This window comes from Oncorhynchus masou, chromosome 23 (assembly GCF_036934945.1).
Source record: "Oncorhynchus masou masou isolate Uvic2021 chromosome 23, UVic_Omas_1.1, whole genome shotgun sequence".
NCBI classification, from domain to species: Eukaryota; Metazoa; Chordata; class Actinopteri; order Salmoniformes; family Salmonidae; genus Oncorhynchus; species Oncorhynchus masou.
This window is the reverse complement of record NC_088234.1, coordinates 31,481,104-31,507,974: the sequence shown is the minus strand read 5'-3', so window position 1 is coordinate 31,507,974 and position 26,871 is coordinate 31,481,104. Positions and strand designations below refer to the sequence as shown.

The 26,871-nt window shown below is 42.3% G+C and overlaps 2 protein-coding genes across 6 annotated transcripts in view; one reads left to right on the top strand and one right to left on the bottom strand.

Moving 5' to 3' along the window:
• The first annotated feature begins 779 nt into the window (after positions 1-779).
• On the top strand, positions 780-9,941 carry LOC135509956 (cholecystokinin receptor type A-like). Its single transcript, XM_064930777.1, has 5 exons — positions 780-906; positions 4,663-4,914; positions 7,983-8,244; positions 8,580-8,707; positions 8,987-9,941. Exons 1-5 carry the CDS (start codon positions 780-782, stop codon positions 9,610-9,612), a joined length of 1,395 nt encoding a protein of 464 aa, XP_064786849.1. The 3' UTR covers positions 9,613-9,941.
• A 2,027-nt stretch (positions 9,942-11,968) lies between these two features.
• The window catches only part of LOC135510743 (recombining binding protein suppressor of hairless), an 87,018-nt gene continuing 72,115 nt past the window's right edge, over positions 11,969-26,871 (bottom strand). For all 5 annotated transcript variants that reach the window (XM_064931910.1, XM_064931911.1, XM_064931915.1 and 2 more), the window contains 6 exons: positions 26,004-26,141; positions 25,638-25,750; positions 25,258-25,398; positions 24,486-24,641; positions 24,170-24,273; positions 11,969-16,672 (listed from right to left, as the gene is read on the bottom strand). In XM_064931910.1, coding sequence (XP_064787982.1) covers positions 16,342-16,672; positions 24,170-24,273; positions 24,486-24,641; positions 25,258-25,398; positions 25,638-25,750; positions 26,004-26,141 — 983 coding nt within the window. In that variant the 3' untranslated portion in view covers positions 11,969-16,341. The remainder of the gene's footprint in view (positions 16,673-24,169; positions 24,274-24,485; positions 24,642-25,257; positions 25,399-25,637; positions 25,751-26,003; positions 26,142-26,871) is intronic.

Here is a 26,871-nt window from a genome sequence, read left to right as displayed (position 1 = left end):
TGGAATATGATAGGCCTATGTTTAGCTTGACAATGACAATGGAGTAGGCAAAAGCACAAACAGATCTGGGACCAGGCTAGCATCTTAGGTCGATCAAGTCAAAGTGATACAATTACTGAGAGCAGAACATAGGTTTTTAAGCAAAACATGCATGTGGAGTTATGTCATGTTGTGATGGACCACCATCATCAGGTGAGCCTCTGTCCAGTACCATAATGACAGCCTATTATCTCTCACATGTGAGCAATAAATCACATCTCACAGATTGTTTTTTGTTCATAACAAATCTAAAACTATTTTATTTTTGGTGAAAACCTAGACGTGGTATTCTTGAAATATGTCACTTAAATGGTCTATACAACAGACTAAAACAAAATCACTGTAAGCCTACAAAAATCATTTCAAATTGTTGCGGCTGCTGTTTCACTTGCATGACCATGGGCTCGAGAGGCGGGCTCTCTTAGACCGGAGTTCTCTATCCACCCATACTGTTATATTTCTCATATCCAACATTGAAGTGCTGGAGCACAACAAAATGTGCATGCAGCAGTAGCTTGAAGTCAATAATTTTTGCTCACTGACTGATACCCGTCAATTTCGTTGAAAGCTGGATAATAATTTTGCATCTAACAAATGGGGTCATGCAAACTTCTGGAGAATATGAACATGACATTTGGGAAGTGATTTGCAGACATAATATCAAGTTTGTACGGAATGGGTTCCTTTGCATAACCTCATTTCAGTTTATGCATCAGACAAAATAACATAGAAAAGCTAAAATGGAGGCATTTACATTGCATGATATGCTCAAAAACTCCACTAATCTTTATAAGATATTATGTGACTTTGGAATCAAGAATGTGTCGGAGTGCGACGATGAAAGCCAGACGCGGCCGGAACCGAAAGGTAACCAATCCAAATGATAATCATACATGTGGGGGAAGTTAAATTTACAAAAAGTCACTGTCTAATTGTATATATTTTAAATAAAAAAAACATGTTTTTAGTGGAGATATTGATGCAAAGTATTAACAATGTAGCATGTGTTATTTTTAAGCCATGAAACCGTTTATTTTAAAGTCATAACACCCCCCCCCCGTCTGTTACACAAACCTGCGAAAATGCATTTTGTCCCAAATCATCCATATTTCAAAATGTTAGTAATCTTTTTATTGTTATTATTATGCGAACCTGCGCATTGAGAGCGACCCTTTGGACACCCCAAACGATGCATTTACGCGCGGTTGAAATAGCATGCGTTCTTTCGGCTCCTCTGCTTGGATGGAGTGAATATCTTTATTTAAATTTTGACATGAATTAATTAACACACGATTACAACTTAGTATCAGGTCAACACGTAGTTGTCTGATAGGCTACAGTAGCTCTTAGTGTTACATTGACTGAAATGATCTCTGAATTATCATTGAAATTAGGCGGAGCTGATAGGCTATACAATGAATCCAATATTTTGCTAATTCAAACCCCACATTTGCACACATTCTTCCCCTGAGTAATGCAGCCAGCCAGAACGGACTCCAATTGAATTACAAATGAATTGCCTTTAGCCTACTAACGGTAGTTCTAAAATAATCCTGGATGAGTAAGGAACAAGCATTTATATTTAAAGTTTTTCTCAATTGTGTAAAAGCTATTTTGGGATCTGTGTTGAAACGTAACCTATCTATATTTTGGCCTGTAGTACAGCAATGACCAAACGCTAATAGCCTACATTTACAGAGCTTCTGGTAATTTTCTTTCCTTTGTACTTGCCTTGCATATCTTAGACCACATTCTGCAGAACTTTAAATACAAATGTCATCAGTGGATTTAAAAACAACAACAACTCACTTTTAAGCCTGTGTTTAGTTCACAGAATATTAACACATTGTTTTCATCACAAGAGAATGTGTTCAATTGTGTTCATCAGTAAATGCTACTGCACAACATGCTTAAAATCACCTCATCAGTGTCATACCATGTACAATATAGGGAAAGATAGAAAGATCCAGGCAGATAGGCAAAGAATGAAGTTGGGTTACTTCTAAGAAACTTTGCTATACTCCGAAATCATCATCTCCGATATTGTGCCCTTCCATTGTAGAGCTTTGCTTTAGTGTACATTGAGGCCTATATATTCATACATATCAGTTGTGTTTTTCCTCCATTGTATTCACCTTGCCTTATTTCTACTGTGTATTGTGTTTCTGTGTGCCAATGGAAAGTCAACGAAAACTGAGTAAACGAGCCTACGTATTGAATACATGCAATTGTGTAATATTTGTAATATTTGATTTGATGTGTATGAAATTGTTTGGTGAAATGTGCATTAAAGGAGAGTAATTGCCCATAACTCTGTACCTTTGGATAGTTGTACTTCCAATTTTGATCATCATGATTTATTGACAGCAAAGAAAATGTATTGATCTACTGGGATTTTTGAAAGACAGACTAACTTTTTGTTTTGTCCGCTTGGATTCAATAGATAAGTATGATTGCATTAATCTATTTGCAGGCACTTGTGTTCTTTTGATGAATGTATTTGCAATTTTGACAGTAAACTATAGTTTTGATGATTGTATTCATGTTTTGAGAAGCCATTTACTTTGTTGCAAAAGGCCACAGAGTTCTGTGTCTTGTGGACTCTGTTTTGAAAATCAGCAACATTATTCCAAAAAATTATTGTACATGATTGAGAAAAAATGTACAGTTGAAGTCAGAAGTTTACATACACTTAGGTTGTAGTCAGTAAAACTCGTTTTTCAACCACGCAACAAATTTCTTGTAAACAAACTATAGTTTTGACAAGTCGGTTAGGACATCTACTGTGTGCATGACACAAGTAATCCAACAACTGTTTACAGACAGATTATTTCACTTAGAATTCACTGTATCACAATTTCAGTGGGTCAGAGGTTTACATACACTAAGTTGACTGTGCCTTTAAACAGCTTGGAAAATTCCAGAAAATTATGTAATGGCTTTAGAAGCTTCTGATAGGCTAATTGACATCATTTGAGTCAATTGGAGGTATACCTATGGATGTATTTCAAGGCCTACCTTCAAACTCAGTGCCTCTTTGCTTGACATCATGGGAAAATCAAAAGAAATCAGCTAAGAAACCAATTGTAGACCTCCACAAGTCTGGTTCATCCTTGGGAGCAATTTCCAAACTCCTGAAGGCACCACGTTCATCTGTACAAGCAATAGTACGCAAGTATAAACACCATGGGACCACGCAGCCATCATGCCGCTCAGGAAGGAGACGCGTTCTGTCTCCTAGAGATTAACATACTTTGGTGCGAAAAGTGCAAATCAGTCCCAGAACAACAGCAAAGGACCCTGTGAAGATGCCAGAGGAAGCAGGTACAAAAGTATCTATATCCACAGTAAAACGAGTCTTATATTGACATAGCCTGAAAGACCACTCAGCAAGGAAGAAACCACTGCTCCAAAATCGCCATAAAAAAGCCAGACTACAGTTTGCAACTGCACATGGGGACAAAGATTGTACTTTTTGGAGAAATGTCATCTAGTCGGATGAAACAAAAATAGAACTGTTTGGCCATAATGACCATTGTTATGTTTGTAGGAAAAAGGGGGAGGACTGCAAGCTGAAGAACACCATCCCAACCGTGAAGCATGGGGTGGCAGCATCATGTTTTGGGGGTGCTTTGCTGCGGGAGGAACTGGTGCACTTCACAAAATAGATGATATCATGAGGCAGGAAAATTACGTGGATATATTGAAGCAACATCTCAAGAAATCAGTCAGGAAGTTAAAGCTTGGTTGCAAATGGGTCTTCCAAATGGACAATGACCCCAAGCATGCTTCCAAAGTTGTGGCAAAATGGCTTAAGGACAACAAAGTCAAGGTATTGGAGTGGCCATCACAAAGCTCTGACCTCAATCATATGGGACATTTGTGGAGAGAACTAAAAACCATGTGCAAGCAAGGAGGCCTTACAAACCCTGACTCAGTTACACCAGCTCTGTCAGGAGGAATGGGTCAAAATTCACCCAACTTATTGTGGGAAGCTTGTGGAAGGCTACCCAAAATGTTTGACCCAAGTTAAACAATTTAAAGGCAATGCTACCAAATACTAATTGAGTGTATGTGAACTTCTGACCCACTGGGAATGTGATGAAATAAATAAATGCTGAAATAAATCATAATCTCTACTACTATTAAAATAAAGTGGTGATCCTAACTGACCTGAGACATGGAATTTTACTAGGATTAAATGTCAGGAATTGTGAAAAACTGAGTTTAAATGTACTTGGCTAAGGTGTATGTAAACTTCTGACTTCAACTGTATAATAGAATATTTTACAATCTAATTAGAATACATTAATTTCACCCTCTTTACACAACTAGGGCCATGTCATTGAAAGCAGATAGACCTAACAAATTGATTATTTGAAGGTAATGATAATATGGATAATGATGGTGATGATCTTAATAATAATGATGATGATAATGTTTATGATAATAATTGTCTGATAATATTGATGATAATGATTAAGAAGATGTTGATAATAACGATAACATTGACGATGACAATGAAAACAATGATGAAGCTGATGGTCTTGGTGATGATGACGTCTGATGATAAGGGCAATTATAAGAACAATGATGCTGACTGTCTTTCTCTCCTCCCTATAGATTTGAACCAGACGGTGCGCATCTTCCTCTACTGCCTCATCTTCCTGGTCAGCGTGCTGGGTAACAGCCTGATCATCGCTGTGCTGGTGAGGAACCGCCACATGCGCACAGTCACCAACCTGTTCCTGCTCTCCCTGGCCGCCAGTGACCTGATGCTCTGCCTCTTCTGCATGCCCTTCACCCTCATCCCCAACCTCATGAGGGACTTTGTGTTCAGCTCGGGCATCTGCAAGGTGGCCATGTACTTCATGGGTGAGTCCGGTGGGTGTACTGTACACAGGTCCTGACCTGGGCCCGTATTCACAAAGCATCTCAGAGTAGGAGTGCTGACCTAGGAACAGTTTTACCTTATAGATCATAAAGAATAAGATTCTATGGATAGATCCTAGATCAGCACTCCTACTCTGAGATGCTTTGTGGATACGGGCCCCGGTCTCCATGACCATGTAGTGTGTTTGTCTGTTAGGGATTTCTGTGTTATTGCAATAGGATGTGTTTACATACTCTTGTCATCTTCTGTGCTGCATAGTTAATCGTGGTCTTATCTTGTTATTGTCTACTACACTGCTGTCACTCATTTCAAAGGGTCAAGTAAGGGGAGTGAGTAGAGTAGGTTCTGTCCACATAGCCACGTACAGAAGATTCCTTTCAGCTTCAGCCACTCACTCACCGACCTACCATGAACACACTGGAGTGGGCTGTAGGCTAATAATGTAGAATCAACAACGAAGCAGATGCCAGAATCCATTGAGCCAATACCACCTCCATTTAGGCTCTGACCTGGTGCCTGGTGTGAAGAGACACCAAATAAAGTAATTTGGTGGCTATAGCCGCGGCTGCGTTGCCTTAACGCCGCCCGGGCTGTGAACGTACTGGCCCTGCCTCCTGATTTAAGGAGCCATTTATTCTGAGCAGAAAAGGTCCAGGCCACAAGGCAATAAGAGGAAGAAAAATAACATGGTAGAAGAGTGATGTTTGAGACACTTGTCAAAAAAACAATAACTTTAGACTCTCAGGCATAGAAATATCAATGAAGCTATATAGTTGAGGATCCATTCTCTAGAGGCATTTAAAGTCAAGGCTGTACTGTTCTCATGGTTCATATCTTGTTGAAAACATTCCATTGAACTTTATGTCTGGATGTTGTATGGATATATAGGTTCCAGATACAGTAGCTCGATGCATAGCTGTATCTTCAAGTGCTCTTGTAGTTCCAATGTTTTTCAACAATATTTCCTGCCTAGATATTGTATGGATAAATCCTAGGTATATGCATTTGTATTAGCTGGATTTATTTTTCGTGATTGCCTTTTGGGAACATTTTCTATCGTGGTATTTGTTAGTAGTTAGTTCACACTGTTTGTTCGGGGATCCGTGAGTGGTGAGATCACGGCCATGTCAGTAGAGATTAATAACTCATCTGTCACAGAGTTTAACGTGAAATACACCGGTACATCCACGGTAATGTGTATTTATTTAGATGTGCCGTTGTTACTATTACTCTGTAAGTTTGTTAACTTCCACTGGTTAATCCTGAAGAGTCTATTGATGCACTCGTGCGCAATCTAAGTAACAATACATTTAAAAAAATCCCCATGAAAATCCATAAATGTAAAAAAAAAAAAAATTGCATGGGCTGCGTCTCAAACCATCAAATCCGCCTATGTCGGCCTTCCACATCTGCGGTGGAAGGTGGCCGAGCTACACCGGTATTTGTCTGACCATTAGACATCCCAAAAATCGTTTCTCATGAAAACATCTGAACGGTTTCACCTACAAAACTATTGTGACCACTCTATGGAAAGGGGAGACTCACGGAAATGATGGTGTTCTCGGTTTTGCAAGTGCCACAGGACTTGTCTGAAGGTAACCCATACAAACTAATTGAAGTATGGAGTTATTTTTGTTTCCACAAAACTAAGGGGTTAAATATGTGCCATCAAATATATTCTAGATATTGGACAGACACTTCAAAACCTTATTCCTTATGATACATTTTTTGACTGTATTTTTTTTTGCCATTTGTGAGTTATTCAATGCGTTTCTATGGGCTATAGTAGTAAAGGCCAAATTCAATATATTATCAAATATTTGTTTTGTATATATTATTTTTACCTAAAGGGGTCCTAAAATTCTAAATCAAATTACTAAATTATCCATGGCATGACCATCTTAAAACAATTCCATATGTTAGCTGAGTGCTCTGTCTCTACACGCTCGTAAAGTCATTATTCACAATTCATTCAGGATTATCTATAATCTAGGCAGCATCCACATTAATGTAGAAATGAAACATATTCTAATCTTATTTACAATAAAAGTGACTCCAAAATGACACAGTAGATTGTTTACCATTCATTTCTATTGGGCACATTTCTAATAGTCTGAAACACAACCAAAACAAAGAGCTAATGCATCAAACAAATTTGTCGTCACAAGCTTGATGTAGTCATTGCGTGCTATGAATATGGGACCAAATACTTAACTTTTCCTACTTTAATACACATAAGTGAATGTGTCCCAAAACCTTTCCTCCCCTAAAATAGGGGGACTATGTACAAAAAGTGCTGTCATTTCTAAATGGTTCATCCGATATGGATGAAAATACCCTAAAATTAAAGCTGGCAGTTTGCACTTAACCTCATAGTCATTGTTTGATTTAAAATCCAAACTTTTGGAGTATAGAGACAAAAGAAGAAAAAAAGCTTGCCCATCCCAATAATTATGGAGGGTACTGTTTCTACCCTGATACTTGAAGAATATCATTTATAAATTCCTCATTAGCTTAGTTCTGTCGGATTCCAACATAACCCAAAATATAAACTTGTTTTATTCCATTGTTTGTAAACAATGTAATTGTAAACAAACACTGTATAGCCTTAAAACACAGTTTACATTTTTATGTGGCTATCATAGGTGGTCATCCATAACTCTGTCTATGAATTTGAGATTGGTTACATTTCTCCAGCCCTCTTCCTCAGCTGTTTACCGAAACAGCGGCAGGGTGACTGCCTTGCTGTTGTTTGAACTACAGATTATCCCTTGAATTGTCACCTTAACCTGGTCTGGCAAGCCTCCAAATCACAATCACACGAGGCTACATTGAGATTCTACATATCTACGACACTGTTACATATTTCTATATTAATAACTAACATTTTACATATTTACTACACTGTACACTGTAAAATATTTAGCCATGCAAAATCATTGCAGTACAACATGCTAATGTAGGCTACATGCTTGTTTGTTATCGATCTATTAATTAGAATCTATACTCGTGTGGTATCAAGGACAGTTATTCGTTGTCATCCCTCCAGGTATCTCGGTGAGTGTCTCTACCTTCAACCTGGTGGCCATTTCTCTGGAGCGCTACAGTGCAATCTGCAACCCCTTGACCTCCCGTACCTGGCAAACCAAGTCCCACGCTGCCAAGGTCATCTCTGCCACCTGGGTGGTGAGCTTCCTGCTCATGCTGCCCTACCTCATCTCCAGCACTCTGGTGCCCTTCACCCGGGTTAACAACAGCACCGGCAACATGTGCCGCCTGGTCTGGCCCAGTGATGTCATCCAGCAGTCCTGGTGAGAGGAGAGATACTTTAGAGATGAGATACTTTTTTCGTCTGCCCACCATAACAAAGAGAGGTTTCAGCCGTTAGGTGATTTTTCTCTGTAAATAATGGAGAAGTATGCTCAAAAGATTAAATTAAATTCATGTCTATTACTTTTTGGGGGTTAAAGTATCTAATTCAGTGATGTTGTTGGTCTGTTAGATATATACTTAGCTATGAGGAGGTAGGTCATTGTTGAGCTCAGAAAGCTGTTCTCTGTCAGGTCGGAACACTTTGATATACTGAACGCACACTTACCTGCTTTTGACCAATCTGGTGACCCCATGGACCTGTTGTTCCTCCCAGGTACGTGTCCCTGCTGCTGCTCCTCTTCCTGGTCCCTGGGATCGTGATGATGACAGCCTACGGGCTCATCTCCCTTGAGCTCTACAGGGGCATTAAGTTTGAGATGACCAACAGGAAGTCCAGCAGAGGTACGTTTACCTCAACTGACTCTTGAAAATGTGCAGCTCTGGCCATCATGTCATCTACATTTTGTTGCAACCTTATTGGCAATCATGTACAATTGGCTAATCTTTGGTAAATCCAATTTGTACAGGGACATTATTCATGTCTCTGCTTAATATCTCTCGCAGAGATGATTTCCTTAACATTATTATATCCAGCTTTATCATTTGTAATTGTTATTTAGGGAAATACCATTTTCGTTCATGTTCATTTGTATTCATATCTGCTGTTATGATCCATCACAGACAGACAGTGCAGCACGGGCAGCATCAAACCCGGCGACAACGACGGCTGTTACCTCCAGCCTGCCAAGAAGGGCGAGCTTGCCCACCTCCAGAGCCCTCTGTCGACCCACAGCCCTAACGTGACCATCAAAATCAGAGACAGCACGGGCAGCGCTAAGTCCACGCTGAGCCGTGTGTGCAGCAACAGCTCCACCTCTAACCTGATGGCTAAGAAGCGCGTGATCCGCATGCTCCTGGTCATCGTCTGTCTCTTCTTGCTCTGCTGGACACCCGTGTTTGCCGCAAATGCCTGGAGGGCCTTCGACCGCCGCTCTGCCGACAAGCTCCTCTCGGGGGCGCCGATATCCTTCATCCACCTGTTGTCGTACACCTCGGCTTGTGTCAACCCCATTATATACTGCTTCATGAATAACCGTTTCCGCCAAGGGATTCTGTCCACCTTCACCTGCTGTAGCTGCCCCAAGGGCGGTGGGGTCAGGAGGGGGGCTGGGAGTAGGATCGGGACGGGGACGGGGAGAGGGGGAGGAAGAGGAGGGATGAGGAGCGGAGGGAACGGGCACACGCCATCCAGTGGTAATAGCACGCGCTTCACATACAGTAGTATCCGTGGCTCCGCTCAGGCTTAGCTTCCTTTGCCATCATCGACCAGTCAGAAGTAGGTAGTGGTCATGAAGGCGGGGTGGCCTGTCCAAAGTGTGGTCCCCCCCACCATGAGATTTTGGTCTCTGTTAAGGTCATGCCTCCTTTCCACTTCAAAGTCCCCATGCCTGTGAGAGTGGACATGTACACTGCAAACCATTAGGAACACCTTCCTTTTCCATGACCCAGGTGAAAGCTATGATCCCTTATTCAATGTCACCTGTTAAATCTACTCCAATCAGTGTAGATGAAGTGGACAAGGCAGGTTAAATAATCATTTTTAAGCCTTGAGACATGGATTGTGGCTGTATCACATCCGGCCGTGATTCGGAGTCCATAGGGCGGCACATAATTGGCCAAGTGTCCTCCGGGTTTGGAAGGGTTAGGCCGTCATTGTAAATAAGAATTTGTTCTTAAGTGACTTGCCTAGTTAAATAAAAGGTTACAGTCCTTTGAATGGGGCATGGTAGTATGGTAGTTTCATACTCAACAGTTTCCCTTGTGTATTAAGACTGGTCCACCACCAAAAGGACATCCAGCCAACTTCACACAACTGTGGGAAGCATCCCTTGGGAACGCTTTCGACACCTTGTAGAGTCCATGCCCTGATGAAATTAGGCTGTCCTGAGTGGAGATGTGGGTGCAACCCAATATTAGGAAGGTTATCCTCATACACCCCGTGTATGTATCGAGAGGATCCCAGTGAAAGAGTCGATGATAATATTTCCGCCATTGCGAAGACAGGATAATCCAACCATAAGCATGTTGACTTCATGAAACTGAGAAAATCAGCCAGAGTTTTTAACAAGGAGGTGATGATACGACTTTAAAAGAACTAACGGTAAACAAACTATAAAAGACTGAGGAACGGTGGCACCTGATTAAAACTCTGATGTATACAGTACCACCCTATATGCTGCATTCACAGGGACCGTGAGAGAACATGGCTAGGTCATGTCTACGGCAAAGAGGTTTACATTCAGTACTGCCCCCCCAATGAGTACAATCGTCACAGTCCCCCTTTACAGAACCTCTCCATCTCCCCCCATGTGCATTCAAAGCAGAATGCCCTTGGATGTACTTCATAAACCCATGTGTGTGTTCTGCTCCACTTTGCTCTAAAATTGTCTTTGGATACATTCTTGTCAAGGACTTGAAAGCTTCAAACCACAGCCCAATCATGACACCACGTTCCCCCAAGATATTTAAAACTTCCCATACCTCTGTGACCTCCTTTTACAGGCAGTGCAACAAATGTGTAAACACTTCCTGACTTAAATCACTGCCATTCCAGGCAGTTGCGCATTATTTTGTGTCCTAGCCTTGTAGCACAGTGCCACGCTCTAAAACAAGTCATTAGTGTACAAAACAGTCGTGTTTTCTCTTTCTTGACCCAGTCAGCGTGCTTTTTCATCGTTGTGCCAAATGTAGTACTGTGGGTTACATGACTCGTCGCCTTATCAAGGTGTGGGACTGTGCACCTGTCTGTCCCCCTACTTCAAAGAGATGTTTCCCGGCACTACCTGTCAATCACACCCCACCTGGTCTCTGTTGACTTGGGATGTAAAATATACTGCAGCGCAAATGTAACATACTGTGTCATTTTTTTTTTACCTTGTTTTCTTGTAGCATTAAGTCCATTTTAATTGTATAGTTGTAGCATTGCTCTCTAAGGTAAATTGCTATCAGATTTGCATTGGAATACATAACCCGAAAAAGGAAATTGAATATTAAAAGTATATAGCGTCTGGTGGGGCCCTTTCAAATCCCTGAGTAAGAAGGTGCCGATGGATTGCACTTGCTTACACTGCAAGGGCCAGTGGTTCTTGGAGACGAAGCTCATGAGAAGCAAAAACAAACACTCACCTCTGAGCTGGTTCAGAGGCACAGGTTGTACAAACAAATGCTGAGTGGTGTTACTTCACAGACGGACTATTTGCTGTGCTTAAAAGGGGACAATCTGCAGTTGCTCCATCCAGTTTTAGACATTTTAAATGAATGATACACCCGTTGATTCTTGAAGAATATACCTTGTAGATGCCTCACGAGCTGAGTTCAACTGTCGTACGCCATCAGAACCCAAAATATAAACTTGTTTTGCTCCTTTGTTTGTAAACAATGCAACTGTAAAAAATATAATAAAAAAACACTATGGCCTCAAAAGCATGGTTCCATTTCCCCATCCCTGAGAGGTTTACCAAATCAGTGGCGGAGTGTCTGCTTTGTTACTGTTCAAACTGCCTAAGTCAGCCGTTTATGAGGATATTACCATGTTTTTGTTTTGCATACTTGAGGTCCTCGAACATAAAAATACATATAGTTAACGACACATTTAATTTCACACATAATTCTGTCACTTTTTATTTCTTGATTTTTTTTATGCCAATATTGCAAGTAATTTTTTTTTTAATGACATGGATTTGAGCATGAACTGGAACTGCAATATGTACAAAAAACTGAAACAAACAGTCCCCTTGTTTTCACGTTATTGCTAAAATGTTACAAACTGCACAGGTTTCTACCATCGGCAACCCTTTAAGCACTGAGTATACTACCACACTGACACTCTGCTTAACATTACTACAACATTACACACAGAGAGAGACAGAGAGAGTGAGAAAGGAGAGAGAGACAGTGTGTGAGGGGGAAAAAGTAAGGAAAGGAAGGGTAAGAAAACAGACTGCAGCAAAGCCAAGCGTACAGAGCAAAGAGTGTAAAGGGATGAGAGGGAAAGTCAAAATGTACGTACACAGACAGAGGAGAGACGGAAAGAAAGAGAGAAGCGTAAAGAACTTCATAGTGCAGCCAGCTAATAGTCTTGGGGAGAATGTCAGGCCGAGTGCAACAGAGGAAAGGCTGCTCCAACACGCCTTTTCATTTATTTACAGCTGCCTCTCGCTCTGTCCTGTTTCGTTTAGCAGTGCATGAGAAATCTACGTTATAAAAAGACATTTGGTATATTAGAGGATACATACATACATACATTGTTCAGAGCTCGTTACAACAACTAAAAACAACAGCTGCTTTTGGAAGAACAAAACAAACAATATGGACTGACCGAAAAATGAAAACCGGTGTGTATACAGTATTTTCAAAAAGCATCACACAAGTTGGAGAATATTTTGTATTTTGCTGGGTGAGCTTTAGTTACCATGTTGCTAAAGTTTGCTCAGATAATAAAAAGCCACGTAACAACATTCCACCCCCTGTAGGGGGGAGAGCTGCCTTCCCCTTGTTGAGTGAAACCTGAGGAAGGGGAGCACTGATGCGCTTCTTGACCATAATAGTTGGTTCTCTGGACCCACCCTCTCCTCCTGCTCCAATCCGCCATGCCGCCTCCACTGTTCTATAGAGTACATGTAAACCGTTCAACCAGTGTCATGTTCATTAGGGCACACCGTTGCAAACATTTCATTACATTTCCCGCCTACTGAACATGACCCAGCAAAGAGGATCAAAGAGAGATATGAGAATACGCACGACCCTTCCACTGTTTAAGAGATACAGCGCAATGCCACTTCCTTCCAAACTCACTCGGGCATCAGTGAGAAACGTAAGGAGCAGGCAGGGTGGAGCCCAGAGAGACAACAGAAATATAATAACACAAGCAGAATGACAGGTCGACTGACTGGAGGACGCCTTAGGCATTAGAGAGGCGTTCCCAAACTCACTTTGATATCTAAGAGATAAGCTCGCCTCTACCAGCTGAAACGGGCACAATGAAAACACTGCGCAAAACCCAAACATATTTGGTGACCACCTTATTAACATATCACAATAGAGTAAAGGGTTAAGAAAGGCCAGTAGCATTTCTCTTTGTTGTGTAAAAAAAAGTCCATATTAAGGTGATTAGTGACAAAGCTCATGTTGGTTTGATGCTACAAAATGTTCAATTTAGGTTGATACACCCATGCTTTAATTCATTAGAAAAAGTACAACTGTTGCTGGACCGACCTTTTGTAAATTGACAACCCAGGCCAAACTAGGCAGCAAGGGCAATAATGCACTTATTTCTTTGACATAAAATAAGACAAAAGGGGGAAACTTTATACCAATAATTTAAAATAATATCAATATTATTACACTGTTTACATTAACATCAATGGCTGGAAAAAAATAGAGGGGGCGGGAAGAATCTAAATAGGGAGGGGGGGAAAGCATCCCTTAAGTTTGCATTTGGGGGGGGGGGGGTGTAAATAGAGCACTTTTTTGTTCCCTATTATTAAAGGGTTATGACTGTTAAATGGGTACATGAATGACATTGGCCAGAAATACTTCTTAATTAATAAGCAGACATTCAAGTTAAAGCATCATAGTTCTTCCCGGAAGTATATACAGTTCCACTGTAATACTAAATGATCAAAGTATTGCCTTTTTCTTTTTTTAAATTTTGTTGATCCACATATTATTTCCAACAATGAGAGAGAAACAATCACTTGTTTTATATTTGGATCAAGTCGGAAGACGGCGCGGGACCCAAACAATCTTCAAAGTCCATCTTTACAAGAGCATTGATTGTTTACAACGGCGTACGCATCCACGCACCCACCCACCCAACCACATTTTGAAATGGAGCGAGTCTCACTCACTGAATCCATTGTTAGACTACACAGAGGAGCCAAACACACACTCGCTCTCACACACACACACACACACACACAACGCCCCCACCACCACACACACAGGCTGGTGAACTAGTGGTCAGGCAGACAAACCCCAAGAGACACGACGACATGACCTGTACAATATTGCTGTACGTTTTTCCAAATACACATATTCAATAACACAGACACACATCTAGAAGGCCTTATTAATTCTAACAGGAGACTTGATCACCATAAATACAGCCGGTGAGTGTGGCTACTTTCAGAAAGCGAGTTTTACAATGTACATGTAATTGTTGTGTAAGGTCAAAAACCATAGGACGTTAGTTGAAAGGCTTTTAGGAGGCCAAACAGAGGAGCTCAAAGTCCTCACAAGACAATGTATCCATGCCTAAATGGAGAAAGCAGGGCACTGTGATAATAAAGTACATCATTTATATAAGTGTTGTACTTGTACACTGAACAGAGTTAATATTATCCTTAAAAAGGCCCACAAATCTTCCAGAAGGCTGACAATGTGGTTTTGGAACAGTGGCAGATGGATTGCATTATGGGTAATATAGTCCAATGAAACAACTTAACAAGTGGTGATGAGACAGACAGACTGTTTTTGCAACACACATGTTCTTGGAATTTACGTAAATGGAAAGGGCAGGTCGTTGGAAGGGTATCGGTTCTCTTTGACATTTAAGTTAGCGGTAAGGCCACATCAAATTGGAAGTGTCTGTCTTTTCTGCTTTCTCAAAACAATGGAAGTTTTAAATACCACGAGAACTATACACAGGAAGACACCAAGGCCTGTTGAGACAGTATACGGACTGACATATTTCAAGACGTAGTCAGATACTTCTGTGGCGACCAATACATCAGCATGATCTCAACATGGGATATATGACACGATTTCTTCTGACTGTGTGCACAGTAATAATATACAGTTCTAAGGCTACCTTTTCAATTTGATGACTAGAATCATAAAATGTATGTGGAAATGAGAAACTATTTTGTAACTGGTAGTGGAAGTCGAGTTTTTGAAAGTTTGAAATACAATGGAAGAATTCTGCGGACTTCGCTATGGCTCCTTGTGTGATGTACAGACATGTAATTTCCGAAGGAAACATAGCTAGTAGCACACACAGAGTATTTCAGACAAGGCAGAGGCATTGCTTAAAGCTTTTCTTTTTAAAGACTTCATAAAAACTAATGAGAATCCAAAATTAGGCCTGCTGAGGTCACTTCCTAACACAAACCAAACCTTCGGTTAGGTAAACAAAACAAAAAGAAATCCCCAGACTTTAGTCTTTTTTTTTTTAAGAGCAAAGTATCAAAAATTGAACGTTCTGTCCAAAAGACCGGGGGGGGGGGAGCAGGCGTTTGACGGAGATAAGGGTAGCTATAATACACAAGCCAGGTCAGGATTTGGCCCCCCCCCAAAAAAGGCCAAAGCTAGGAGGGTGAGAATAGAAACTATTTGGTAACAAAAGTGTACTATATATTTCATACAAAAAAAGGTATGGAGAAAATGTACCTTTACTAAAGCTTATACGAGATCCTTGGTCCATAAAAACTGTTATCATCACGTTTTTATATGTGTCCCTCTATACCCAATCCTCACTCTCCCTCCAACAACGATACATCTCACCCCCTTTACAGAAACATACACAAACTAACGCAACATATAAAAACAAAGGAGGAAAAAAATGATCGGAGGGGGGGGGGGGGGGCACAAAAACTATCCTTTTATGTTAACATTTTATACATGTGGCAGATGCATCGCTGTTGTGGTATCGATTTTCTTACGGCCGTCAAAGGCGCTGGTACTCTGAGCCAATAGGAACTTATTCCACAGCTCCAACACCAGAGACAAGATGGTAGCGGTGAGGAGTTCCGCACAGTTTGTCTTATTTCCGTTGGTTGACAACTTTTGACATCATTCTTTCCTTCAAATTCCTCCTCTTCCTCCCTTTTGTCCGACCAATTTCCTATTTCAGCTTCTTTTCTTGTATCCAAAATCAATATGCAGCACTTTTAGAGAGTCCGTTTACTTTGTAGTCTTTTCTTACCATGTGGTACGTTTTGCTCTCAAGGCATATTGTGTGTATAAGTGTGTGTGTGTTAGGACACCACGGTGGCGGCCGTGGAAGAGGACGTGACTCCTGCGTTGGAGCCGTTGGGGCCGTAGGTGTTGTTAGCGTCGCTGTTGTTAGCGATGTTGCTGCTAGCCGTGAGCAGGCGGTCGCTGCCCGCCCGCAGGATGGCTCCGGCGGCGTTGCAGTGCGGCCGCGGCCCGGGCTCCGGCGTGTAGGTGAAGGTGAGTGTGGTGGAGTAGATGATCCCGTCGTTTCGCACCAGCGTGACGGGCACCTGCACCGGCTGCCGCACCCAGCGCCAGCCCTCACGGAAGGCAGAGATGTCGGGCACCACGCACAGCATGCTCTCCGCACACCTGCGGGCAGAGGTAGAGAGAGAAAGAGTCAGAGAGGGTTTCAGCTCTCTCGATTTAATTATATTTGGGTTGACTCCCTCACTCTGTGATACCCTCAGTGTAGACCAAAGGCAAAAGGTAGGTAACGCAATGACGACATGTCAGTTGACAATTAACATGTCGGTTGAGTATTATCTTTCATGGTCCTTCAGGACAGATTAGAACAAAACGACATAAGTATACCAATGGTTAACATGCTTCCATCAAGCACTATGGGAGGCCCATATATTCCCTCATACCTTACACAGTGTCTGTGCTGTGCCTTAGATCCTGTACAAAAACAGCCCTGTAAAACCTCCCATGATACACACATCACACACAAATAGGTCAAATGTGGACCGTGGCGTTCTCAGTGTACATTGGGACCACTTACACACCGCCCTGCAGCCGACAGCCACCTCAACATTTCACTCACAGCGTTTTACAACCAGGATGAATGGCACACTGATAGTCATACGGGACCCCTATTGTTTATCAGAGGGTAACCATAGAGCTCTTTCATCTGTTCTAAAGACTCTTCCTTCATGGGAGCAGCCATAAACACTGGGTCGCCAATTAATCTATAAAATTCTACATGAAAAGGAAAAAGTACCTTTGGGGATGTTTGGCATCGCGGGAAGGGTGTACTTTGAAACTGCCAATATCTGAGCCTAAATTAAATTCCATTTTGTTCAGTTAGTACAAATTGGCTCAGAACATTGCTTTGACTTGGATCAAAGCACACCAATGTAAGATGGCATTATTGTATAAACTAGCCAATTACTATGTAAGCTGTCCCCTGGTTTGTCAAAGCGGTAGTCTTTTACAGTTTATAATGGCTAATGAGGTCAGACTGAATCAGGACATCCTCGTTCCCTTTTCAGAAACATATATCTCATGGATAAGGCTCATTAAATGTTTGTAGCAGTTTCAGTTCAAATTGTATTGGTCACATGGTTAGCAGATGTTAATGCAAGACTAGCGAAATGCTTGTGCTTCTGGTTCCGACAGTGCAGTAATATCTAACAAGTGATCCAACAATTCCCCAACAACTACCTAATGCACACAAATCTAAAAAGGGTGAATGAGAATATGAAGATATAAATATATGGATGAGCGATTGCAGAGTGGCATAGGCAAGGTGCATAAGATGGTATAAAATACAGTATATATATATGATATGAGTAATGTCAGACATGTAAACATTATTCAAGTGGTATTATATAAAGTGGCATTGTTTAGTGATTCGTGATCCATTTGTTAAAGTTGCCAGTGATAGGGTTTCCATGTAGGCAGCAGCCTCTCTGAGTTTGTGATTGCTGTTTAGCAGTCTGATGGCCTTGAGATAGAAGCTGTCCTTCAGTCTTTCGGTCCCAGCTTTGATGCACCTGTTCTGACCTCGCCTTCTGGATGGTAGCGGTGTGAACAGGCAGTGGCTCGGGTGGTTGTTGTCTTTGGTTACCTTTTTTTCCTTCCTGTGACATCGAGTGCTATAGGTGTCATGGAGGGCAGGTAGTTTGCCCCCGGTGATGCGCTGTGCAGACCGCACCACCCTCTGGAGAGCCTTGTGGTTGAGGGCAGAGCAGTTGCCGTACCAGGCGGGGATACAGCCTATTTCCATTTTCTCCACTGCTGTCCCTTTGATGTGAATAGGGAGGTGCGATAGTCCAACATCATCTCCTTTGTTTTGTTGATGTTGAGTGAGAGGTTGTTTTCCTGAAACCACACTCCGAGTGCCCTCACCTCCTCCTTGCAGCCTGTCTCGTCGTTGTTGGCAATCAAGCCAACGACTGTTGTCATCTGAAAACTTCATGATTGAGTTGGAGGCGTGCATGGCCACTCAGTCATGGGTGAAACGGGAGTACAGGAGGGGGCTGAGCACGCACCCTTGTGGGGCCCCAGTGTTGGCGGTCAGAGGTGGAGATGTTGTTTCCTACCTTCACCACCTGGGGGCAGCCCGTCAGAAAGTCCAGGACCAAATTGCACAGGCGGGGTTGAGGCCTCCACTTTGATGATGAGCTTGGAGGGCACTATGGTGTTGAATGCTGAGCTGTACTCAATGAACAGCATTCTTACATAGGTATTCTTCTTGTCCAGATGGGATAGGGCAGTGTGCAGTGTGATGGCGATTGCATCGTCTGTGGACCTGTTAGGGCGGAATGCAAACTGAAGTGGGTCTAGGGTGACAGGTAAGGTGGAGGTGATATGATCCTTGACTAGTCTCTCAAAGCACTTCATGATGACAGAATGGGGTGATAGTCATTCAGTTCAGTTATCTTTGCCTTTTTGGGTACAGGAAGCATGGTAGCCATCTTGAAGCATGTGGGTGTTAACTCGAAATGACACAAAGACAAGGTTCCAGTTTAACAAAGTTTACTATACCGTATGAACACCCACAAAGGTAGCCATTACACTCAAGGCCAGGTCCATCAAAGACTAGACTTCCTGCTTCCATGACTGAGCGATAGCCCATGACAGAAATATAGGGATACATAAGCCAAGAACTTAACAGTCTCCCCCTTTTCTTTAAAGACAAATAAAACATCAACAACATAATTAAATGTCCAAGTATTAATCAAGTTCCTTACTACAAATGGGTTGTGTGACAGTTTTTATTTGTATTACTCAAGCTGCCATTTTCCATTACTGAGAGCCTGTCGGAGCACAAGACTGGATGCTCCTTTTAAGTCAGACAGTCATCAAGCTGTTCCTTTGTGGTTGACCACAGAATCCGCTGGATTCTCTGTGCTTGAATAAGTTCCTTGATGCTGAGTCTTTTCTCTGTGACAGACTTGGTTGACTTCACAGCATCAACTAATAAGTAGTTGTAAGTGACAAACTACAGGTAGAAAGTGCATTTTTGTCTCACCAGTGGTAAGCTCTGAGAACAGAGTTGCAAGAAAGATAGCATGGTCAATTCCATCCCCAAGAATAAGGGTTTCTCCAGCAAGTCCGCTTTGGACAACCCTTCGGATCCTTTTTGACTGCCAACAGATAGGTGAGAATCTTCCTCCTTCACCCATTAACACGATTAGATGTGCACCTTGTGTGCCTCCATCTGTAAGGTTCCCCAGCGAAGCATCACTGAAGACAACTAGTTTCAAAGAGTCATCTTATCCAACATGCTGAAACTTTAAAGTCACTTGTTGTCATTTCAGTTTACGAACAACTTTGTTCGCATGTTTTGTGTTTTGTGTTAGATGCCAAGTTGCAACCATCAAACATTACATCAGGTCTACTCTGTCTATCAACCTATGAAATGTGTCCTATCTTTGACCTCAATTGATCAGCTTCAATTCCACAGAGAGGGGAATTCCTTTGTACGGTTCTTGAAGAATCCATGTGGATGGTTTGAAGAGTCTTGATAAAGCCCTCCTGTTGCATCAGTACTGTTCCAGCAACTGTAATTAACTCTATGCCAACATAACAAAAATGATCATGCTCCTCACGGCCGACCTAGAAAACAGTTTTGAGGTGTGGAATCACAGTTGTAGCAAATGTCTGTGAGCCACCCCAGATAGTCAGTAACATGACAGGCAAGTACTCCAGTCACATTGCAGTCTTGATCAAGCCAATAGAAGACTGCAGGATCCACTTGTGATATTTTCCCACCTGTATTCAGCATTGTAACCTTGACTTTGTTGTACCAGTAGAGTGATGCATCTGCCAGTCCATACACACACTTTTTTAGTTTCCACAGTGTTCCTTCACTCTTAGCTTCAGGCGGAGGTCAGATGTGAATGTCCATTGACAGCTCTGTTCCCTGTAAAAATGCAGATTTGATGTCTATGGAATTAAGTTTTCATTTTTTCTGGCAGATCACTGACATCAGCAATCTGAGTGACTCAAAGGCGCATGTCGGTGAGTCTTTTGGGAGTTGTTTAGCAGCCAGCTCCTCAAAACCTCTAGCCACTAGACATGCTTTAGGCACTATTCCAGTTAAGGATTCTTTAAGGGTACACACCCACCTTGTTGAGACACATTTTTGACCAATGTCTTTGACTTCCTCAAACACTCCATTTTTCCTCCAATTACTGAGCTCATCAAGTTGAGCTGAGTCAAATGTATTTTATTTATTTTACCTTTATTTAACTAGGCAAGTCAGTTAAGAACAAATTCTTATTTTCAATGACGGCCTAGGAACAGTGGGTTAACTGCCTGTTCAGTGGGTTAACTGCCTGTTCAGGGGCAGAACGACAGATTACTCCCAGTTACTAGTCCAACGCTCTAACCACTAAGTACATCATCATTTTGAATGGCATTCTGTTTTTCTCGATTTTCCATTGGTTCAATTCTGAGATTATCTACAAGTGACAGGTCAGCTGACCCGGTTGTACCAGAAAGTGTAGCTGGTTCAGAGTACTGCAAGTTGGACCAGTTCTGGTGTTTTCCTTTGGCTTTTCCTGCTCGTCACATGACTGTTGCTGTATGTGGAATACCACTTTCTCTGTCCATGTATTTAACAGTTTGTCCAGTTTTCAGATTGGAACAACCATGTTGTCTTAACATGTGGCTGTTGATTAATGTTTTCCTCATTTGAACGCTCAACAGTATGATCTGTGGCATGGTTGAAGGTCTCTGCTCCATTTCCTGTGTCAGTTTCAGTGTCCATATCATTGGATGTGACATCTGGTAGGTTTGTGTCTGTTACTGTGTCCTTTTTGTCATTTTCATTAGGAGACTGATTCTCAGCAACAGCCCCTCTATCTTGTTGATCATTTACTTTCCGCAATCTTGAGTGATGCACCCTGACAATGATGCCTCCGTGCCTCACAAATATCACCACACCATCTTGACCAATGACTACTCCCGGTCCTTTCCACTCTTGATAGTCAACTCGTTTGTAGTACACATCGCTTCCAGTTTCGTACTTCTCATCATCATTATTCCCTGAACTGCTGAGTAACTTCTGAAATCTGTCAACTGTAGCATGTCCAAACTGTTTGTGAAGCTTCAACAATACTTTGTGTTTTTCATTTGCGTTCATGTTGTCTGTGACTGTCTTAATCTCCGTGCTCCCGGTCAGACAGAATCTCATTTTTGCATGGACTCTGTGATGTCTTTGTCCAAAATGTTTACACAATAGTGGCCTGAGGTAGTAAGTTCAAGAGTCACTGGTTGTTTAAACATCACTGCCTTGTCATTTTTTATGTCTAGTACAGCCCCTGCCTTCTTGAGGGAAGCTTTGCTTAATAGTAAGGGGATATCTGTAGGGACCACCTCTGTTTCAATGTGACAGTCTGACCAATGTTTGCTGGTATCTTAACTCTTGGTAGAATGGACAATTCTCCCATCTCCAAATTTGAAAGCTCTGTTGCTTGGTGTGTCAATCATATTTTGTACTTCTTTCATATTTATTTCACTGACATAGCTATCAACCATTTTGCACCACACACTGTCCATGTGCATGCAGTATCAATCACAGCAGATCCTAAGGATTCAACTATAAAAATCTCAGTATCAGAAGCAGATTCATTTTAAAACAGTGTAATGTTACACTGCTTTACCTCTGTGTTTGCATTTTCCTCTGTTAGTTTAACTTGTTCATTTTTATGAGGGCAGTCTTTAACACAATGGTAAGTGCTTTGACAAATAGCACATTTTGATCTCCTTCCATATTTGTCCAGTGGATTTGTGTCAGGAAATGGCGCCCTCTTCTGGTTGTCTTGAGAACGTGACTTGTTGGCGCCTTATCCCTGCTGCTCGGTGTAATATGCTGCGTCACTCACTTGCATTCCATCTGTTATTGGCGCGACAGTCTTTTTACCAAATATTATTTTTAGTGCCGCCTTCATAGATGCAAAAGTCAGCACAGTACGAGCAGTCAAAGCCAACTGTTTCTCCCTACCATCTAGACACGCAGTATCTAGCAACTTGAAGGCTAACACTGCATCCGGGAGAACCATGTCGTACGTGCGCATCCTATTGTACCTCTGTTCGAAATCAATGATGTAGTCCGCCATTGCAACCAAAATATTTCTCGTAACACTGTCAAAGTTTGAATATGCCTCGTAGGCATGGCCTTTCTCCTCTTTAAGAAATACAGAATCCAGTGCTCTGATCAAAGTTCCCATTCCATCATCCTTGTTCAAATCCTCAACGGCCATATCCAGTGCTGTATCTCCCGCTCTTCACTTCAGCGATAATACCACCGCAAGTGCTTGCTTTTTCGCATCCAGATTAGTAACGCGTGTCCAGATTCCAAGTTCATTTTTCCAACTTTTCGTACGACCTCTTCTCGTCGAAGTGAGGTGGCACATTGTAGTTATTATCCATCCTCTGCTACCAATGTTAACTCGAAATGACACAACGACAAGGTTCCAGTTGAACAAAGTTTACTATACCGTATGAACACCCACAAAGGTAGCCATTACACTCAAGGCCAGGTCCATCAACGACTAGACTTCCTGCGCATGGGCACTCTTGACTGAGTGATAGCCCCATAATAACAGAAATATAGGGATACATAAAACAAGAACTTAACAGTGGGGACAGCAAACTGGGATAGGGAGCGATTGAATATGTCCGTATGCACACCAACCAGCTGTTATGCGCATGCTCTGAGGACGTTGCTAGGGATGCCGTCTGGGCCAGCAGCCTTGCGAGGGTTAACACGTTTAAATGTTTTACTCACGTCGGTGTCCGTGATGTGGCTGGTTTTCTTTTTGTAGTCTGCGATTGCCTGTAGACCTTGCCACATATGTCTCGTGTCTGAGCCGTTGAATTGCGACTCCACTTTGTCCCTGTACCGGCATTTTGCTTGTTTGATTGCCTTGCGGAGGGAATAGCTACACTGTTCATATTCAGCCGCATTCCCAGACAACTTTCCATGGTTAAATGCAGTGGTTTGCGCTTTCAGTTCAGAATGTCGCCATCCATCCATGGTTTCTGGTTAGGGTAGGTTTTAATAGTCACAGTGGGTACATCTCCAATGCACTTCCTTATAAATTCACACGCCAAGTCAGCGTATTGGCCGTTGTTATTCTCTTAGGCTGCCTGGAACATTTCCCAGTCCATGTGATCAAAACAATCTTGAAGCGTGGATTCCAATTGGTCAGACCAGCGTTGAATGGTTCTAGTCACTGGTACATCCTGTTTGAGTTTCTACCTAGAAGACGGTTTGTGCAAGATGGCGTCGTGGTCGGACTTGCCGAAGGGAGGGCGGGGAAGGGCTTTGTATGCATCGCGGAAGTTAGAGTAGCAGTGTATTACCCCCACACATAGTGCAATCAATATGCTGATATAATTTAGGTAGCCTTGTTCTCAAATTTATATACTGCATAGTTTCCTAAGGACTCGAAGCGAGGCGACCATCTTTGTCGGCGCCATCCTTAGCATCTTCAGTTGGACTTCATTTGAAGTGTTTCTGAAATTCCGGTTGGCTGGAAAAGCTTGACATTTGGAGAAAGTTAATGGAATTTTGCAACCCTAGTATTGAAATAGCCCAAACTTGAAAGGAGCAGGGAGGTGTGTCGGTACCTGTACATGGTCTCTGCCTCGACGTCTCCAAACCAGACCCTCAGGTTTGGAGTGAAGTTCTGTCCCGTCAGCTCCAGCATGGCCACGTCCCCACCACCGTTTAGCTTCACAAACACACAAATACAACAAGTCTAAATGTTTATGTCTTGTTGGCGGAGGAAGAGATGGAGATGGAATGGCGTAAAGGGTCTAAAGGACGTGTGTGTACAAATATTTTTGGAGCACTGCGAGAGGAACGAATAGTTGTTTATGATAGGAATGGAGTGTGTGTGCAACCGTGAGTGTGTCTGTCCATGTGTGTGTGTCCCTTTCTAACCTGTAAACTCTCGACCACAGGCACGGGGGTGACAGGCGAGTGGACGGGGCCCATGCCCTCGTAGAAGGTGTACTCAGCCTTGTCCGTGCTGATGATTGTCCAGGACGCTCCGTCGTTGATCATCTCTTTGTTTGGTTCCTTTGGGCATGGAGTGGCCTGGGGGGAGGCAGACACACACACACACACACAGACACACACACATACACGTCAAAGGGAGCCAGTAGCGCTTGATCATCAGATGTAGATAAGTAGATGAATATAGATGTGTTTGTTATGACTGTCGCTGTATCCTGGATAAGTTGTTGTCTCTATGGTGATCTCTGATGTAGAGTTAGATTGAAAGAGAACACCTAAGCGAGGGACCTATTACGTGTCACCTTAACATTAAATTAACTCAGTTAGAGGATGAAGATCACTCTAAATCGGTCATCTACCCGAGATGGAATCACAAGGCAATATAAATCGTAGAAAAACAAAGGCTGTGACCTATTCAAGCAACGGGGACCAGCACAGAGCACCGACAAGCTTTGTCCTCCATTTTCAGGTGGGATCTGCCTAACAAATGTTCAATTTGAAGATTACAAATCTGTCATTATCATAGAAATTAACTAAATGGTCACTATCCAGGAAGACGTTTCCTAAAAAGGTAATTCTGATTGATTAACAGCAAGTATGTGGTCAAAATTATGGCGAATGTTAGATATGTAGTTTGAGTAAAAGGTTGCGACTAAATTGAATTGGAAGTTGTATTGGGAGGAAGTGTCTCACTCACTTGAAACTGGATGATCCTCTCTTGGGAAAGGCACAGGTACATGCGCTCTGTGTCCTTCAGGTAGAAGGCACACTTGTGGAGCTGGGAGACGGGGTCGTCTGCATCCAGCAGGGCCGTCTGCTTGTCCACTTTACGGATGATCTGACCCACACAGAGAGGATGGTGTTTAGTTGTCGAGGCAGAAGTGTACAAATCACATCAAGACATTAACTGGCAACTTTAGTTCATGTGCGGGTGTGTGTGTGTGTGTTTGTGTGTGTCAGTAATAATGACAGAAAGAGAGATAATTTGACATGCATAAAGACAAAATATATAAAATACAACAACAACTTGAAAGAGGTGGGGGGGTGAGAAACCAAAGTAAAAGTGGTGGGTAGTACCAGTCGTGGCAGGGCCATCCCGGTGACAGAGCAGACCAGTTTGACCGTCTGTCCGTAGTGGATATAGCCATCTCTCACAGTGAACTCCTCTCCTTCAGACTCCTCGTCATCCACTGGGAAACACAACCCATGAGATACGGTCACACAACATTTCATTCAGGCCACTGTAAATGTATGTGTGGTTAGTGTGTATATGAGAGAGCGTATAGGAGTGATTAAGTATTGAGTGTGTGTGTGTGTGTGTGTGTGTGTGTGTGTGTGTGTGTGTGTGTGTGTGTGTGTGTGTGTGTGTGTGTGTGTGTGTGAGAAAAATGTGAGAATACAGGTACGAGCGTGTGCTTGCGCGTGTGTGTGCATGAGACTCACACAGGTGGATGTAGAAGGCACCCCATTGCTGGGAGCTGGCATGAAAGTTTCCCCCCTCCACATGTAGGTAGCGCGTGCTGACCGTCTGGGACCGCAACCGGTTGAACAGGGCCACCTTGGTCCCCGATGCAATACACACTGCAGTAGGAGAGACACACAGAGAGAGAGATAAAGAGACCACACTCAAATGGAACAACCCCAAAACATGTCCCCATCACCGCAAGATGAAATGACTGGGCGATAAGAAGTGTGATTAGAGGGCAGAAAACGGCCGCAAAACAAACACTACAGGTATTTGACAATATTGAACATTGGGTCATTTTCATGCCTCGGTTGTCATCGTTTTTTTTCCTTCTCCTTTTACTGTTGCGCCCTCTGAAGAGCAATAACGGCATTGTGAAGGGTAGAGATCAGCATTGGTTAGAGTACTTCAAAAGATGCCTCCTTCCGTCCTCCCTTGATGTAATCACTAATGTACAATGATAAGATAGTAAACGATGTATATTGGAACCCTCAATTTCACCTAACAGAGTCATGTTAGATTAATGGTAACCTCAATGAGGGGAGGAGGGAAGGATGCCTTTTCAAAGCATTTGAGCAGGGCCTTATGAATGATATTGATATGTAGATTGTGTTTGTATAGCAGACCTGCGTATTTGAATATTTGTTATTTAAATAAGTATTACCGGCATATGAGTATTTTCAAATAATGTTTCCCGAATTTTATATGAAAGTATTTTCTAATAATTTCCTATATATAGCCTGTTATTTAAAACTACAATCGTGGCCAAAAGTTTTGAGAATGACAAATATTAATTTCCACAAATTTTGCTGCTTCAGTGTCTTTAGATATTTTTGTCAAATGTTA